The sequence below is a fragment of the Bos indicus genome, chromosome 11 (genome assembly GCF_029378745.1).
Source record: "Bos indicus isolate NIAB-ARS_2022 breed Sahiwal x Tharparkar chromosome 11, NIAB-ARS_B.indTharparkar_mat_pri_1.0, whole genome shotgun sequence".
Lineage (NCBI taxonomy): Eukaryota > Metazoa > Chordata > Mammalia > Artiodactyla > Bovidae > Bos > Bos indicus.
The window spans coordinates 102,846,935-102,864,119 of NC_091770.1; the positions used below are offsets into that span (position 1 = coordinate 102,846,935).

At 54.5% G+C, this 17,185-nt stretch overlaps 1 protein-coding gene across 6 annotated transcripts; it reads right to left on the reverse strand.

The window, feature by feature from the left end:
• Positions 1–4,449: 4,449 nt before the first annotated feature.
• On the reverse strand, positions 4,450–14,924 carry GBGT1 (globoside alpha-1,3-N-acetylgalactosaminyltransferase 1 (FORS blood group)). Of its 6 annotated transcripts, none has more exons than XM_070799535.1 (7): positions 14,800–14,924; positions 13,521–13,709; positions 12,872–12,937; positions 7,652–7,699; positions 7,533–7,568; positions 6,681–6,853; positions 4,450–5,742 (listed from the first exon to the last, which is right to left on the reverse strand). In XM_070799535.1, exon 7 carries the CDS (start codon positions 5,688–5,690, stop codon positions 5,055–5,057), a length of 636 nt encoding a protein of 211 aa, XP_070655636.1. In that variant the 5' UTR covers positions 5,691–5,742; positions 6,681–6,853; positions 7,533–7,568; positions 7,652–7,699; positions 12,872–12,937; positions 13,521–13,709; positions 14,800–14,924; the 3' UTR covers positions 4,450–5,054. The 6 variants fall into 6 exon arrangements, with proteins under 6 accessions (XP_070655636.1, XP_070655634.1, XP_070655635.1 ...); XM_070799533.1 differs by having other exon boundaries at positions 6,681–6,815; positions 14,800–14,916; XM_070799534.1 differs by having other exon boundaries at positions 6,681–6,815; positions 13,521–13,620; positions 14,800–14,904.
• Between the last annotated feature and the right edge of the window lie 2,261 nt (positions 14,925–17,185).

Consider the following 17,185-nt stretch of genomic DNA (forward strand, 5'->3'; position numbering starts at 1 on the left):
AGGGCTGACCGCGCGCTGTGGACCCAGCGCGTCCCCCACCCACCACCGCTTGCTGCATTCCTCCTGTGCCCCCTAGCGCCTCAGATCAGATCAGATCAGATCAGTCGCTCAGTCGTGTCCGACTCTTTGCGACCCCATGAATCGCAGCACGCCAGGCCTCCCTGTCCATCACCAACTCCCGGAGTTCACCCAGACTCAAGTCCATCGAGTCAGTGATGCCATCCAGCCATCTCATCCTGTGTCATCCCCTTCTCCTCCTGCCCCCAATCCCTCCCAGCATCAGAGTCTTTTCCAATGAGTCAACTCTTCGCATGAGGTGGCCAAAGTACTGGAGTTTCAGCTTTAGCATCATTCCTTCCAAAGAAATCCCAGGGCTGATCTCCTTCAGAATGGACTGGTTGGATCTCCTTGCAGTCCAAGGGACTCTCAAGAGTCTTCTCCAACACCGCAGTTCAAAGGCATCAATTCTTCGGCCCTCAGCCTTCTTCACAGTCCAACTCTCACATTCATACATGACCACAGGAAAAACCACAGCCTTGACTAGACAAACCTTTGTTGGCAAAGTAATGTCTCTGCTTTTGAATATGCTATCTAGGTTGGTCATAACTTTTCTTCCAAGGAGTAGGCGTCTTTTAATTTCATGGCTGCAGTCACCATCTGCAGTGATTTTGGAGCCCAGAAAAATAAAGTCTGACACTGTTTCCACTGTTTCCCCATCTATTTCCCATGACGTGATGGGACCAGATGCCATGATCTTCGTTTTCTGAATGTTGAGCTTTAAGCCAACTTTTTCACTCATCTTCTTCAAGGGGCTCTTTAATTCTTCTCCACTTTCTGCCATAAGGGTGGTGTCATCTGCATATCTGAGGTTATTGATATTTCTCCCGGCAATCTTGATTCCAGCTTGTGTTTCTTCCAGTCCAGCGTTTCTCATGATGTACTCTGCATAGACGTTAAATAAACAGGGTGACAATATACAGCTTTGATGAACTCCTTTTCCTATTTGGAACCAGTCTGTTGTTCCATGTCCAGTTCTAACTGTTGCTTCCTGACGTGCATACAAATTTCTCAAGAGGCAGGTCAGGTGGTCTGGTATTCCCATCTCTTTCAGAATTTTCCACAGTTTATTGTGATCCACACAGTCAAAGGCTTTGGCATAGTCAATAAAGCAGAAATAGATGTTTTTCTGGAACTCTCTTGCTTTTTCCATGATCCAGCAGATGTTGGCAATTTGATCTCTGGTTCCTCTGCCTTTTCTAAAACCAGCTTGAACATCAGGAAGTTCACGGTTCACATATTGCTGAGGCCTGGCTTGGAGAATTTTGAGCATTACTTTACTAGCATGTGAGATGAATGCAATTGTGCGGTAGTTTGAGCATTCTTTGGCATTCCCTAGCGCCTCGGGCCACCCCAAACCCCACCGGGCGGGGGTGCTGGGCCGCGTGGTCGTGTAGGCCTGGAGATGTGGGAGTCACGGATTGTGCACCCGCATCCTTCTGTCCTGCACCTCGTGTCCGGGCCAGCTCGATGCACGGCTGGGACAGCAGTCCTGGAGGCAGAGTAGGAAAAGGAGATCACGCCCTCCCCCACCCCCACTCCCTTGTCTTTCTTGACTTCCAGATACGAGGTCCAGCCTTTCTCCAGCTGTAGCCCTGGTTGGTGAATGAGGGGCTGGAGGAGCCCAGGGAGGAGGGGGTGGCCCACCTGGGCTGAATGCCTGTCAGGGGGCGTTAGTGTGACTAAGGATACCCCTGGGTGCTCAGGGATTTTGCCCCTTTTAATTTATGTACAGTGACCTCAGTTCTCAAGGTCGCTCAGATGTAAGTGAGCAAGGCCAGCTGTGAACAGAGGACTCAGAATCATTGCCGCTCACCTTTGCCCAGCCCACGGCGCTGACCATCAGAGGCCTTGTCCTGGGTTTGGCTCTCCCAGCCAGGCCGTGTCCTGGGCCCAAATCCTCTGGGTGTCTTCCTCTCCCTGCTTTAATCCCCAGCCCTCCCTCCCGAGGGCAGAGTTACTGAGCCCATTTTTAGTGGAGGAGACTGAGGCCTGAGAGTCACCTCTCGAGCTGGCCTGTCACAGGGCCGTGAGTGGCCCCACTGTGGGTTCGAGCCCAGGTCGTTCTGACCCAATGGCTGTGCTTTCACAGGAGCCTGCAGAGGTGGCCTCTCAGCCTGGCCTTGGAGGCGAGTCCATGCTGGATGTGGGGCTGTGGGGAGGGGCGCTTCAGGCAGGGGGCTCTGAGGGGGAGAGCACGGGGGTGGTCCCTGAGGGAGCAAGGCTGTAGGGAGGCTGGGTGCGGGAGGTGAGGGGTGCTCCGTGGGGAGGGTGTCTGGACCAGCCCGCACAGGGCTCTGAGTGCAGGGTAAGAAGTCGGGGGTCAGTCACCGCAGGTTGGCGGGGGTCATCGCAGGCCGGGGCTGCAAGGCACGGTCTCCAGGTGATTTTGTCAGAGCCGCAGCACCTCAGCCAGGAGGAGCTTAGCGAGAGTGTTATTCACCCCACCACTCAAGCGTGCACCCCTGCGATGCCACCAGGGATGGGGCCTGCTCCTCCTGTGCACAGAGGGGACTGTGGTGGGTGTCTGCCTCTTCTCAGGGCTGGGCATATTGCCCAGCTTCTCCAAGTGCCTGCCCAGAAGGCAGTGCCCAGAGGGCTCCCAGCCATAGTCCCATTTGATCGTCACTCCAGGGCCTCAGGGTGGTGGAGTGGCCTGCCCAGCACCCCATGTGTGCTAGGACAGACTAAAACCCGTGTTCTCTCAGCTGCCTCACATTCATGCAGCCATTCAACATTCAAAGAATGCCTCCTGGGTTTCAGGTACCGGGGTAAACCTGGTTGACCAGCACCTGTATCCTCTTGGGGTTTATGAACTGGGAAAGGGGTGGAGATGGGCAGAACATTGTAACTGAAGACATAGGGATGAGTATTTATGGGAACACCAAAAGGCACCCACTCTGGAAGGAAGGGGGAACAAATCAAGGCAGGCTTCCTAGAGGAGGTGTCATGACTATGTTCCTGGAATTGGGCCAGGTGATTGGACAGGGAGGCCTGACCAGTAGGCAGCGTGAGCAAAGGTATGCTGGTGCTGGCCCTGTGGCAGAGCAGTGATGTTGGACTGTAAGGCGTGGGGAGGAGCTAGTTGGTCATGAGAGGACAGGAAGCTTACGTTTCAGGGGTCTCCATTGCAGGGGACACTGCAGACATTTTGCATTTGTGATTCTATTGATTTCTATTTCTGGTACTCCCCCTCTCTCTGCTGGGTCAGGCCTGTCTCTTGCCACCCCTCCCACTCCTGCCAGGCCCCATACTTCTTCCCACCCACAGAGCAGCTCTGGCCCCAAGCCCTCAGCTCTCTGGGAAAGTAGCCTGGACCCTGTTTTAGGTCTAGGAGTTGGGTAGTCATTCACTCAACTGTGTCTGAGGGCCATGCCTGGGATGTGGTCTGGGATAGCCACAGTGCCTGGGGGCTTGAGCTGAGGCTGAGACAGGCCCATCAGCTGGACCCAGAGCTGGGCTGGAGTGAGCAAGGTTTCCTTTCTCTCCTATGACGCTGCCCAGGCACAGGGCCACTCCTCCTCCTCTGGTCTCCACGTCAAGGGCCTTCTCCCTGCTCTAGCACGGAAGCTCGGTGAAGGCAGGGCCTGCCCGTTCAACACCGCCAGCTTCATACACTCCCCAGGGCAGGGCTGGGCACCCTGGGAAGGTGGGGACACATGGGCCATGGATCCACTCTTGTCCCTCGGCCTGGGGAGCACCCCAGGGCCTCTCTGACTCATCCTCTCCGGCTCAGGCTATCTCCCCACATGCTCTTGCAGACTGAGCTGGCTTGCCATCCAAGCACAGGCTGCAGGAAGAGTAGGCTTCGGGCTGGCCCCAGCTTTGCCCAAGGTGCCCAGGTGGGTAGGTTCCTGCTCCTCCTGACTTGGCCAAAGACCATACCCCCTGCCCTCTACCTTATGTGGCAAGGATGCTGCTGCCCCCAGGGGAGTGCATACTGGGCCCCCCACCCCCCGCCCACTGCTTCTGTCCCACCAGGCAGGTGCGACCGCTGCAGGGCTCTGAGCCCCTCTAATCCTAGGCCTGCCTTGGCCTTGGTGCCCCGCGCCTGCCAGGAGTCCCCCAGGCTGAGGTTGATAGCAGATGCATCAGACACACGTGCTCCGCACTTAGGGACCAAGAGCCCACAGGACGTCCAGCTGGGGGACAGGGGCTCTGCTTCCCCTGACTCAGGAGGGCTGCATAGCCCGTGATGTTTTCACTTCACCCATCTCCCAGGAGAACTGCGATGAAATCCTGCCTGTTGCAGCGGCCAGCAGCAGCCCAGGCTTTCTAGAAAACTGTACCCCCCCCTCCCACCCAAGCTGACTGTACTTACAATCCAGGCTGCCTGTATCCCTAGGGGCCTGGCAGCCCGGATGCTCAGAAATGCAGGTGAAGAAAGCCTGGTTAGGGCCTAGCACACGCTACTTTTATTAAACGCTGCCCAAACCCTCTTACAGAAGAGGTGCTTGGTGCTGGGGACCATCCACCTCAAGTGAGGCAGGGACTTGAAACCAGAGGGCCTAGAAGGCTCCTCTGGGTCCTGAGTGAAAAACTGGCTCCGGAGGCTGGCGGGGACACAGTGGGGACCCCTGCAGCCAGAGAAAAGGGGGGTGGGGATGCCTTTCCTACGAGTGTTAGAGAGTGCAACTTCAAGGGCAGCAGGCAACGAATGGGCGGGTGGCAGAAAGGAGATTTGGGGCGCTGGGTGGGGCTGCCCCGAAGGCTCGTGAGCTGGTGGAGGCCCCGTCTTCTTCCACCTCTGGCCTCCCCTCCTTGGGCCTCGGAGAGTGTGATCTTTGCGTTCTCCTCCACACAGACACTGCTCTTCACAGTGGACAGAGGCCTTCCAGGCCCGTCTTCCCACTGGATTCCACCAGCAGAGGCGGAGGTTAGATGGCACAGGGCTGGTCCCACCTAAGGCTTGAGGAGTGAGGCCCTGGAGCCCAGAGGCTCTGGTGAGCCGGGAGCTCGCTGGGGTTCCCCCGTCCACGGCGGCCCCACCTCTGCCGTCAGCTCCGCAGCCGGGCAGTGTCCTTGTTCAGGGTAGAGAAGCGGATCAGCTTCAGGCTGGGGGGCTGGGGCTTCCTGTCGTCCCAGAGGTACTCGGGGGACAGCACCTTGGAGGGCTTGTGCGAGAGGAAGCGGCGGTTCAGGTGGCTCTCCTCCTGGCAGGCTGCCATGATGCCGTTGGCCTTGTCTGCCAGGATGCCCATGTGGCAGCCCCTGGTGAACTCATACACCCTGGCCACCCGCCCCCCGAAGACCGCCCTGCCATAGTAGAAGTCCCCCTCGCCATCCGCCACGAAGGCGGTGGAGACAGGCCGGCGCTCATAGGGGAACTGGTGGCGGGGGACGGTGAAGTAGTCCGGGTGGATGGCAGCCACGAGGTCCCCCAAGGTCTCGGGGCCCCATGGGTTCCGGAATGCCATGTCCACGTCCAGGCAGAAGAGGTAGTCCACCTCCCGGTGCGCCCTCTTGGCGATGTGCACACTGATGGCCTCCATCCGGCGCATGGAGGCCTCCTCCCACTGGGAGGGCCCGGGGACTGGGATGACACTGAGGCGGCGGCCAGGGCCCAGTGGGACCTGAGGAATGGCCTGGGGGTCATGAGTGAAGATGTAGTAGTGCACGCGGTACCCCTGCATGAAGAACCGCTCGGCCGACTCCAGGAAGTGCTGGACGAACCGGGTATACCTGCTGGAGAGGAGCCCGTCATGCACCACGGCCTCTGCAGGGCCACTGCCTGGTCCCCGCTCCGGGTGGGCACACCCCGCGGGGCCCAGGGCTAGGCTGGGGTCCCCCTCCCAGCTTCCTGTCTCAAGAAGTCACTCTGGTCTGCCCCTCGTCTGTCAAGTTCCCCTGATCACAGTACCAACCTCTAGGGACCGTCCTAAGAACGATATCTTGATGATATTCACAGGCTGCATGCCCTGACTTTTCCTGAGCACTTACAAGTGCCAGGCAATGTTCTAAGGGATTACCTCCTGGCCTCACAAACTCCCCGCTTTACAGACAAGGACACTGAGGCTCAGAGAGAAAAAAGGAGTTGAGAATTGGGTAAGTGGCTGCACATCAAGGGGAAGTGAGTGGTGCTGGGTGCTGACTGGGCTGGGGGAGAGGGAGCCCCCTGACTCCAGGTGGGCCATTCATTACCTTTAGTCATCGACCCCCCCCTCATTGGGGTCCTTCTCTCAGGAGTCCCAGAAAGGAAAGGCCAGGTGGGGTAAGGGAGGAGGAGGGAAAACAGGGGGCGTCCAGAGAGCAGGCAGGCCCGGGGGTGGAGGAGAGAGGGTCCCCAGGGCAGGGCCAGCTCTCTCTTGACCTGCCTGTGGCCTGAGCATGGACCCTCCATTTCTGGGGGCTTGCCATTCCTTTACACCTGCCTGGATGGTTCAGGGGAAGCAGACGGGATGAGGCGGCAAGGTGTCTCCTGACAAAGGCTCCTGGTGCTCCCTCACTGGGCTGCCTCCCCTCCCCGCTTGCATGCCAGGCCCAGACCGCCTCTTTCCTCCAGGAAGCCCTCTCCCACCATCACACTCTGCTCTGTCGCTTCCCACCTGGCACAGCCTCCCTGGTGCCCGGGCAGGGTCCTGTCTCTCCCCAGACCCCACCCCCACCCCCAGCCGCCTACTCACTTTCCCACAGCAAACGCCGTAAGCCCGATGGTCAGGTTCAGTGGCTGGTAGATGTGATGCAGAAGCTCGGCGTTAAAGGTTCCCTCGGAGACGATGGGCGCCAGCCAGGGTGTGAGTGTCAGTAGCTCTGTGGGCCTGGCAGCAGAGGAGGCCGAGGGGGCTGAGACCCTCCCCTGGGGAAAGCCTCCGTCTCATCTTGGTCCTGCCTCCCACGCTGTGTGACCCTGGGCAGCTTCATCCCTGTCTCTGGGCCACCGTATCCTCAAGTGGGGATGATAATAGCTCCTTCCCAGCGAGGGCAAGAGGACCAGGAGTTACTGCACGTCCAGTGTCTAGAGGAGCCTGGCATTTCTGGGGTCTGCTAAGGGCCTCGGAGATGGGGGTTATCATTCTCATAATTAATAATGGATCAAGCACTGAAGGCACGGTGCTCTGCAGTTTTTTTGGTTTGTTTGTTTGTTTTTGGCTGCGTCGCCTGGCTTGCAGGATCTTAGTTCCCTGACCAGGGAGCGAGTCAGGGTCCTTGGCAGTGAAAGCACAGAGTCCTAGCCACTGGGGCTCCCAGGAATCACTGCTCTGCATTTTGCCAACCTCATTTCATCTGGTCCTCTGCCCTGTCGAGTGGGTATCACTAACCATCCACCTGTATAGAAGCAGCTCAGAGGAGTCGGGTCACCTACCCAAGATTACACAGCTGGTGACCAAGCTGGACTGGAGCCCAGCTCCCAGAGTGTCCGGACCCCGAGGTCAGCTGACACCTGCAGCACCCCAGCTTCTAAATCAGAGCTTTGCCCCCGACCCCCACCCCCTCGAATCTCTCCATCCTGCACCCAGGCCCTAATCAACACCTACTTTTGCTCCAGCAGCTTGGGCTGAGGGTACTGTGACCTGCAACCAAGAAGGGCAAATGGTTAAAGGGATGGCAGCCCCCTGCCCTGGGGCCACAGAGGGCGAAAGGACAGGCTGCTTACTGTGCCACGGGCTGGGATGGCTCCTCCTCGTACTGAAGCTTCATGTTGCTGGTGGGAGAGGCGAGACAGGGCCATCAGTGTCGTTAGTAGAGATGCTCAGCAGGGATGGATGAAGCGGGGACGAAACACCCCCATGGGCCAGGCGCCCCCTCCCCCAGGCTCCCTGGCCCCTCCTCCATGGCTCTGCCCGCTCTCTGGGGGCTGGGCTCCTACAGAGGCCATCCATCCAGGGTCCCGTGTGGCAGGGCGGTGATTCAACCTGGTGCCATTTGTCTCTACAGTCTTTTTCGGCTCTGGAAGAGCCTGGGCACCGTGGAGAAGCTTTGAGAAGCTGCAAAGTGAGCCCAGTTCTGCCTCTTTCTAGCCCAGGAGCTCAGACAGACGAGGCTGCAGGTGAGGCGCCTCCGGCTGGAGAGACCCAGGGCTGGACATCGCACTCTTTGGGGTTTTGTCCCCTCTCCCTTAAAGTGGGGACAATGACAGAGTCACTCCGCAGGGTGGAAGTGAGGCCTGGAGACGGGAAAGGCCTGCTCCTCTGACCCAGGGAGCCAGTCAGAGCCACTTCCAGCAGAGGCCTGAGGCTGCCTGTGAGGCTCGGACCACCTGAGGAGGGTGCCTGCCGCTCACCCGCGTCTCTCCATTCTATCACCCACGGTGGGCTGGCTTCAGCTTCCCGGAGCTGTGCTGGTGCCTCCGGCTACGCTTTGTGTGTGTGGTAAGATATACAAGACGAAGATTTACCACCTTAACCATTTGAAAGCATAGAGTTCCGGGGCATTAGGTACACTCACGGTGCTGTGCAAACATCACCTCCACCCATCTCTAGAGCTTGTTCATCGTCCCCAAATTGAAACTCTCTCCCTGAGATACTGCCTCTCCATCCCTTCTCCCAACCCTTGGTAACTATTATGCTTACTTCCATCTCTGTAAAAAAAATCTTCTGGTTGTTTTTTTTTTTTTTTTTCAATAAGATCTCTATTCATTTTGGCCACGCCATGTGGCATGCAGGATCTTAGTTCCCCGACTTGGAATCGAACCTGTGCCCCCTGCATTGGCATGCAGGTGTTGATTAGGGCCTGGGTGCAGGATGGAGAGATTCTCCCTGCATTGGGAGTATGAAGTCTCAACCATTGAACCACCAGGAAGTCCCATTTCTCTATACTAGAGATCTCTTATAAATGAAACCCTACAGTATTTGTCCTATAGTGATTAGCCTATACTCTGGAAGATATATTTTTTAAACTTGATCCATCAACTTGGCCCTCTGCCTCAGTTTCATACAAACAAGCACATTTCAGGTCCTGCTCAGAAAGTGACGGGACTCTGAGAAGTTGGTCAGAAGTGAGAAGAGGAAAGGGGCCCTCGTCCCACACTCCCGGCCATCGGTGTCTCCCTTCACCTCACCAGCCCCGACACGCTCTGCTCTGGCCACATTAAAGAGTCAGACATAAGAACACCAAAGCACAGATGAGCCAGAGCCAAAATAAAAACAGGAACTTCATGTTTCCAGACCTCTGAAGGCAATAACATTGAAAGAAGAAATCCAAATGAACAGAGAGGAAGGTGTGACCATTTAAAACTAACAAAAAACCTCCAACTGTAATCTGTTTAAAAAACTCAGACTGCAAATAATTTTTAAAAAACTGCAAATAATTAGAAAAAAAAAAGCACCGAGTACTTTCAGCCAAAGGTGGTGATACAGGACCCACCAACAGGCCAAGCGGGGAGGTGGTGGAGCAGGCAGGTCACCAGAGAGGAAATTCAGTAAATGGGGAGGCGTGGGGCGATGAGGGCCGTGGTCAAAGGAGTGAAATTCAAACCACAGTGCATTTCCCGTCTCTCAAATCAGCAAGGTTTTAGTTTTTGTTTTTCATGACACCTAATACTTGCAGATACCAAAGCAACATTTCATGCAAAGATGGGCTCGATAAAGGACAGAAATGGTATGGACCTAACAGAAGCAGAAGATATTAAGAAGAGATGGCAAGAATACACAGAAGAACTGTACAAAAAAGATCTTCACGACCCAGATAATCACGATGGTGTGATCACTGACCTAGAGCCAGACATCCTGGAATGTGAAGTCAAGTGGGCCTTAGAAAGCATCACTACGAACAAAGCTAGTGGAGGTGATGGAATTCCAGTTGAGCTATTCCAAATCCTGAAAGATGATGCTGTGAAAGCGCTGCACTCAATATGCCAACAAATTTGGAAAACTCAGCAGTGGCCACAGGACTGGAAAAGGTCAGTTTTCATTCCAATCCCAAAGAAAGGCAATGCCAAAGAATGCTCAAAATACCACACAATTGCACTCATCTCACACGCTAGTAAAGTAATGCTCAAAATTCTCCAAGCCAGGCTTCAGCAATATGTGATCCGTGAACTTCCTGATGTTCAAGCTGGTTTTAGAAAAGGCAGAGGAACCAGAGATCAAATTGCCAACATCCGCTGGATCATGGAAAAAGCAAGAGAGTTCCAGAAAAGCATCTATTTCTGCTTTATTGACTATGCCAAAGCCTTTGACTGTGTGGATCACAATAAACTGTGGAAAATTCTGAAAGAGATGGGAATACCAGACCACCTGACCTGCCTCTTGAGAAATTTGTATGCAGGTCAGGAAGCAACAGTTAGAACTGGACATGGAACAACAGACTGGTTCCAAATAGGAAAAGGAGTTCGTCAAGGCTGTATACTGTCACCCTGTTTATTTAACTTATATGCAGATTACATCATGAGAAACGCTGGACTGGAAGAAACACAAGCTGGAATCAAGATTGCCGGGAGAAATATCAATAACCTCAGATATGCAGATGACACCACCCTTACGGCAGAAAGTGAAGAAGAATTAAAGAGCCCTTTGAAGGAGATGAGTGAAAAAGTTGGCTTAAAGCTCCACATTCAGAAAACGAAGATCATGGCATCTGGTCCCATCACGTCATGGGAAATAGATGGGGAAACAGTGGAAACAGTGTCAGACTTTATTTTTCTGGGCTCCAAAATCACTGCAGATGGTGACTGCAGCCATGAAATTAAAAGACGCCTACTCCTTGGAAGAAAAGTTATGACCAACCTAGATAGCATATTCAAAAGCAGAGACATTACTTTGCCAACAAAGGTTTGTCTAGTCAAGGCTATGGTTTTCCCTGTGGTCATGTATGGATGTGAGAGTTGGACTGTGAAGAAGGCTGAGTGCCAAAGAATTGATGCTTTTGAACTGTGGTGTTGAAGACTCTTGAGAGTCCCTTGGACTGCAAGGAGATCCAACCAGTCCATTCTGAAGGAGATCAGCCCTGGGATTTCTTTGGAAGGAATGATGCTAAAGCTGAAACTCCAGTAGTTTGGCCACCTCATGCAAAGAGTTGACCCATTGGAAAAGACTCTGATGCTGGGAGGGATTGGGGGCAGGAGGAGAAGGGGACGACAGAGGATGAGATGGCTGGATGGCATCACTGACTCGATGGATGTGAATCTGAGTGAACTCCGGGAGTTGGTGATGGACAGGGAGGCCTGGCGTGCTGGGATTCATGGGGTCGCAAAGAGTCGGACACGACTGAGCAACTGATCTGATCTGAATACCTGCAGCCCCAGCCCAGGCGCAGTGCAGCTGCTGGGGTGGGGGAGGGTGGGGAGGTGTATCTGTGTTTGCCGCGGTCCCCCGTGGGGCAGGGTGGGGAGGTGTATCTGTGTTTGCTGCGTCCCCCTGGAGAGCTTCCAGGGGCTTCAGGTCATGTTTTGGTAAAGAACCCGCCTGCCAATGCAGGAGACGCGAAGGATGCAGGTTGGATCCCTGGGTCCAAACAAAACCCCTCATGTCCTATTGGCCTGAATCACTCTGACTCAGGGTCAGGAAGATCCCCTGGAAGAGGAAATGGCAACCCACTCCAGTATTCTTGCCTGGGAAATCCCATGGGCAGAGGAGCCTGGCGGGCTGCAGTCCATGGGGTCATGAAGAGTTGGACACGGCTGAAGCGACTAAGCAGGCAGCCTGGAGAGCAGCCTGATGAGATGGATGAAGACCCTGGCCATATCCTTTGGCCCAGGAACATACCAAATAAAAGGATTTCTAAGATGGAAAAAGCTGGGACTTCCCAGGTGGCCCAGTGGCTTATACTCCATGCTCCCAAAGCAGAGACCTGGGATTCAATCTCTGGTCAGGGAACTAGATCCCATGTGCCACCCACAACTAAAGATCCTGCATGCTGAGAGGAAGATGAGAGGTCCTGCGTGCTGCAACTAAGACCCAGCATAGGCAAATAAATTAATTTTTAAAAAAAGATGAAGAACGCTTTATATCCAGAGTTGCTCATTACAAACTAACTTAGAAGCTGGTAAACCAGAAACAACCTAAATGCCCCACAGCTGTTGGTGGAAAAAGGAGATGGTTTAAGAATTAGGGCCCAGCCCCTGGGTGGAGTAAAATGACGGTGACCAGATGCCGAAAAATGTAGCCAATTCTGGGGAAATACGATAAGAACTGCAAAAACATTCTGGTCACAGCTATTTCCAACAGCAAGCGTACTTTCTGCTTTCAGAACAATCTGAATAGAAAGTGCAGCAATCAACAAGCCGACCATGGAATCAGAGTGCGATTCATGCCCCTGGACACAAGAGGGTTTTTGTTTTCTTTTGTCTTTTCTGTTGTCCTGCCTAATTTACTACATTCTGTTTATAATAGTGAAACACACCTTACTGTTAATTAGTCGTCTATGATCCAGATTTTAAACTTTCCTTTCGGTGTCATGAAAACCAGAAGACCACGGGGCCAAATGCCACATTGAGACTGTCCCAAATCATCTTTATCACTCTGAACTGTCCAAATGTCAGATCTGTTATCTGAGGGAGACTGGCCACGTGTGCATTTGTCCTTCGAATTCACAGAGAGCACAACATTGAGCAAAAAGGTCAAGTCCTGAAATCATTCTTTCCTGAGCACCTTCTATATACCAGGTGCAGCACCAGGATATTTACAGGCATCATCACACCCCAAACCCTATCCTCCCATTTTACAGATACAGCAAGTGAGGCTCTGAGCTATGCAACACGCTCAAAGTCACACCGTGGAGAGGGCACTGCAAGGATACCTGAAGACGGAAACAGGGAACTTCCACATTCGTGGCTCAGAATCATGAGTTTAGGACCTAAGAACCTACAAAGTGACCTGAAAAGCCTTCCCATCTTCCGTATTCTGGGGGCCCCTAAGTCTGCCTGCCCCATACTTACAAGATCTCTGGGCAGGGGAGATAATAGGGGATGTAGGAGACCAGCAGCCAGTTCTCGACATACATCCTAGGAAGGAAATATATGTGTTGACTTGATTTTTAAGCTGAGGCTGAGAAGTCACGTTGGTGCATGTTAGTGGAAATGCAGGTCCCCAGTGGCGCACCTGGGGTCCCCCCCTCCCCCACCCTCCACCTATTAGTCCTTGGGTCTGGCTGACCTCAGAGGACAAAGCCTCCTGGCCTTCTGCAGTGAGTCATTATACAGCTATGCAGCCATTCATTCCTGGGGGAGGAATATTCTTGACACCAGTCCCACAAGGGACTGGTGGTGTGGGGGAACCCCCAGAGCTTTGCGGAAAGGACACACGGGGTGAATTCTGGAGCATAGACAGGAGTTCCTCATTAACACAGCTAAAAGAATAGTCCAGGCAGAGGCAAGAGTTAGGTGTAGAGGCCGGGAGGTCAGTGCAAAGGAAAACCCGTAAGCCAGGCTGGGTCAGTCGTACTGGGGCTGGTGGGGAGGGACAGGTGTGCCTAGAGAAGAGGGTGGGACCTGGAAATCCTGGGAAGGGGTCCAGGTTTGGGGGTTGAGATGCTGAGAGAGGGAGGAGTCTGGGGTGGGGACAGAGGGCTGCAAGGGGCATGCTCACCACAGAGAGCAGAGGGTGATGCCCAGCAGCAGGCAGAATCCCAGGCCCAGGGCCAGTCTCAGGCAGTGCATCGCTGGGGGCAGCCTCTGAGCCTGGGCACCTGCAGAGACCGAGTGGGTCTTGGTGAATCGGCCCACCTCTCTCAGGGGTGTCAGGCTCAGAGTCCAGGTCTCCGGGGTCGGGGAATACCTGCAAAGGGATGCTCCTTATCCACAGGACACTGACCGCTGCTCTGCCCTCCCCTGGGCACCACCATCAAGGGGAATGTGGAGTCCAGGCGTCGTCCTGTCCAGCTGGACCCCAGGCCCAGATTTGGCAGTTCCAGGGGACAGAGGCTCAGGATTCAGCCAAAGCCTGCTGCTGTGCCTTGGGAGAGGCACTGGGCCGGAAAGGCGACTAGCCGCCCCCACTGCCTTGGCTCGCATGTCTCCCTCCTGAAACCTTCCATGATGAGCCGGCCTTCCTAGCGACTAGGGCCAGAGGACATGGAGCCTTAAGGATTCTGGGGGAAACAGCCGGGTCGCCGGAAATCCAGCCCGGAGCCGCAGCCGGCACCGCGGGGGCACACGCGGCCTGGGGAAGGGGGTTGCTGGGCAGAGATGGGTGGCGGCGATCTCCCTGGCAGGGGGTGGGGGCCAGGGGTGGCAGCCGACTGTTCCTCCGTTCCTCCGGGAGGCAGAGCTCTCCCGGGAGCACGTTTCACCTCTCACCGGCTCGGCGCCAACCTTGGGCAAGGCACTCTTCTCCGCGGTCCATCACAGCCTGGTGGTGGGGGCGGGGGTGGGGTGGTCCTCCTCAGCTATAGTAGGGGTTGGTGCGGGGGACAAGACGCAGTACGCGCCGCTCCGGACACGAGGGGAGGGCTGTGAAAGCGCTAGGCCCAGTCCGGGCCACAGGGAGCGCGGGACACCCCTGCGTCCGCCCGAGGTCAGAGCGAGGTCCCCAGGCAGGAGCTTCGGGGCTTTGGTCCCGCTCACTCCGTGGCCTCTGGCAAGCCCGCTGGAGCTCTCGCTCCCTCTGCGGACCTCGGCTTCCCCACCCGGGCTTGGGGAGCCAGTTCCTCCAAAGGCTCCACCTGACGCGTCGGCTCCGCTAGATCGTGGGGCGCGCCGCCGACGCAGAGCCCGGCCCGCACTCCGGCCGCCCCAGCCGGTGACCTGCACCCCGGAGCCCGGGGCCCGCACGCGAGCGCCTCCACTTCCGCCTGCCACTGCGGGCCGCAGCCAGATCCGTGGCGCGGCGGACGGAGCGCGACTGTCCCTGCCGCCTGCAGACTCACCTCTTGAGGCCGGACCGAGGTGGGGACGAACGGAGGGGCGCAGCTGGGCCCGGAAATCAGGTACGCGGCTGGCCGGGGCGCCTCAGGCAGTGCGGTGGGCGGGGCCGGACGCAGCCGGTGGGCGGGCCCGGGCGGGCTCGAGGGGGGCGGGGAAAGGAGCCTCTCGCCCCGCCCACCGGCTGATGCTCATCCCACACGGCCTCGACCCGCCCACCAGCTGCAGCCCCCGCCCCCTAGAGGTCCCCCTGGGGCTCTACACTCTGCGGGCCACGTGGGCCACGCGGGCCACGCCTCCAAGGCGGAAGACCCATCTTAGGTGAGAGGAGCGTGGGTCAGGGAGCTCCGGGATGGGGGCGCGATGCGCGCTTGAGAAGTCAGGGATCCGATTTGGGGAGAAAACTTTATTGTTTTTAGGAGAGCGTTGAAACAATCACTGGAAGGGAAAACCAGAAGGACGTCGTCCTTACTTTCTGGCTTGGGATCATCACTCTTGCTTAGGAGCCCTGAGCCTGGCACGCCGGCCTGGAGACCGTGAGCAGCTCTCGGAATCCCTCGGAGCCTCTGCCTCCTCTCTGAACGGAATTAGCCGTACTTTCCTCCAGAGGTTGTACTGACCCTGGTTCATCCTAGGGAGTCCAGGAGCCCCAGGAGAACTGTCTTAGATATCTCCAAGGGTAGGCCAAGGGAAGAGATAGTGGACCTCAAAGGCAGAGGGGTGGTCAGGGAGGGAGCATTCAGAGAGACAGAAAGGAAGGCACCCTGTTTGTAAAGAAGGGAGCCCTAACAAGGGCCAGTGACGAACAGAGTCAAGGGATTAGATCTGGTAGACAGAGTGCCTGAACAACTGTGGACAGAGGTTTCTAACACTGTGCAGGAGGTGGTGACCAAAACCATCGCAAAGAAAAAGAAATGCAAGAAGACAAAGGGGTTTGTCTGAGGCGGCTTTACAAATAACTTAGAGAAGAAGAAAAGGAGGAAATGTACCCCTCTATATTCAGTTGGGTATGTCTTTTCTAGCGAAAGGCAAGGGAGAAACGGAGAGATACACCCAACTGAATGTAGAGTTCAAGAGAATAGCAAGGAGAGATACGAAAGCCTTCTTAAGTAAACAGTGCAAAGAAATAGAGGAAAACAATAGAATGGGAAAGACTAGAGCTCTCTTCAAGAAAATTGGAGATACCAAAGGAACATTTCAGGCAAGGATGGGCATGGTGAATGACAGAAACTGTAGGGACCTACCAGAAGCAGAAGGGATTAAAAAGAGGTGGCAAGAATACACAGAAGAACTATACAAAAAAAGTTTTAATGACCTGGATAACCATGATGGTGGTCACTCACTTAGAGCCAGACATCCTGGAGTGTGAAGTCAAGTTTGCCTTTGGAAACATTATGACAGACAGAGCTAGCGGAGGTGATGTGGAATTCCAATTGAGCTAGTTCAGATCCTAAAAGATGCTGCTGTTAAACTGCTGCATTCAGTATGCCAGCAAATTTGGAAAACTCAGCAGTGGCCACGGGACTAGAAAAGGACAGTTTTCATTCCAATCCCCAAAAATGTTCAAACTACCATACAACTGCGCTCATTTCACAAGCTAACAAGGTAATGTTCAAAATCCTGCAAGGAAGGCTTTAGCAGTAAGTGAACTGAGAATTTCCAGATGTACAAGCTGGATTTAGAAAAGGCAGAGGAACCAGAGATCAAATTGCCAATATCCACTGGATCAGAGAGAAAGCAAGGGAATTCCAGAAAAACATCTACTTCTGCTTCATTGACTATGCTAAAGCCTTTGACTGTGTGGATCACAACAGACTGTGGAAAATTCTTGAAGAGATGGGAATACCAGACTACCTTATCTATCTCCTGAGAAACCTGTATGCAGGTCAAGAAGCAACAGTTAGAACATGGAACAACAGACTGGTTCAAAACTGAGAAAGGAGTACGTCTAGGCTGTGTATTCACCCTGCTTATTTAACTTATATGCAGAGTACATCATGAGAAATACTGGGCTGGATGAAGCATGAGCTGGAATCAAGATTTGGGGGGGAAATAACAGCCTCAAGATATGCAGATGATACTACTCTAATGGCAAACAGTGAAGAGGAACTAAAGAGCCTCTTGAGAAGGATGAAAGAGGAGAGTGAAAAAGCTGGCTTAAAATTCAGTATTCAAAAAATGAAGATCATGGCATCCAGTGCTATCACTTCATGGCAAATAGATGGGAAAAAATTGAAACAGTGACAGACTTTATTTTCTTGGGCTCCAAAATGACTGCGGATGGTGACTGCAGCCATGAAATTAAAAGACGCTCCTTGGAAGAAAAGCTATGACAAATCTAGACAGTGTATTAAAAAGCAGAGACATCACTTTGCCAAAAAGGTCCATATA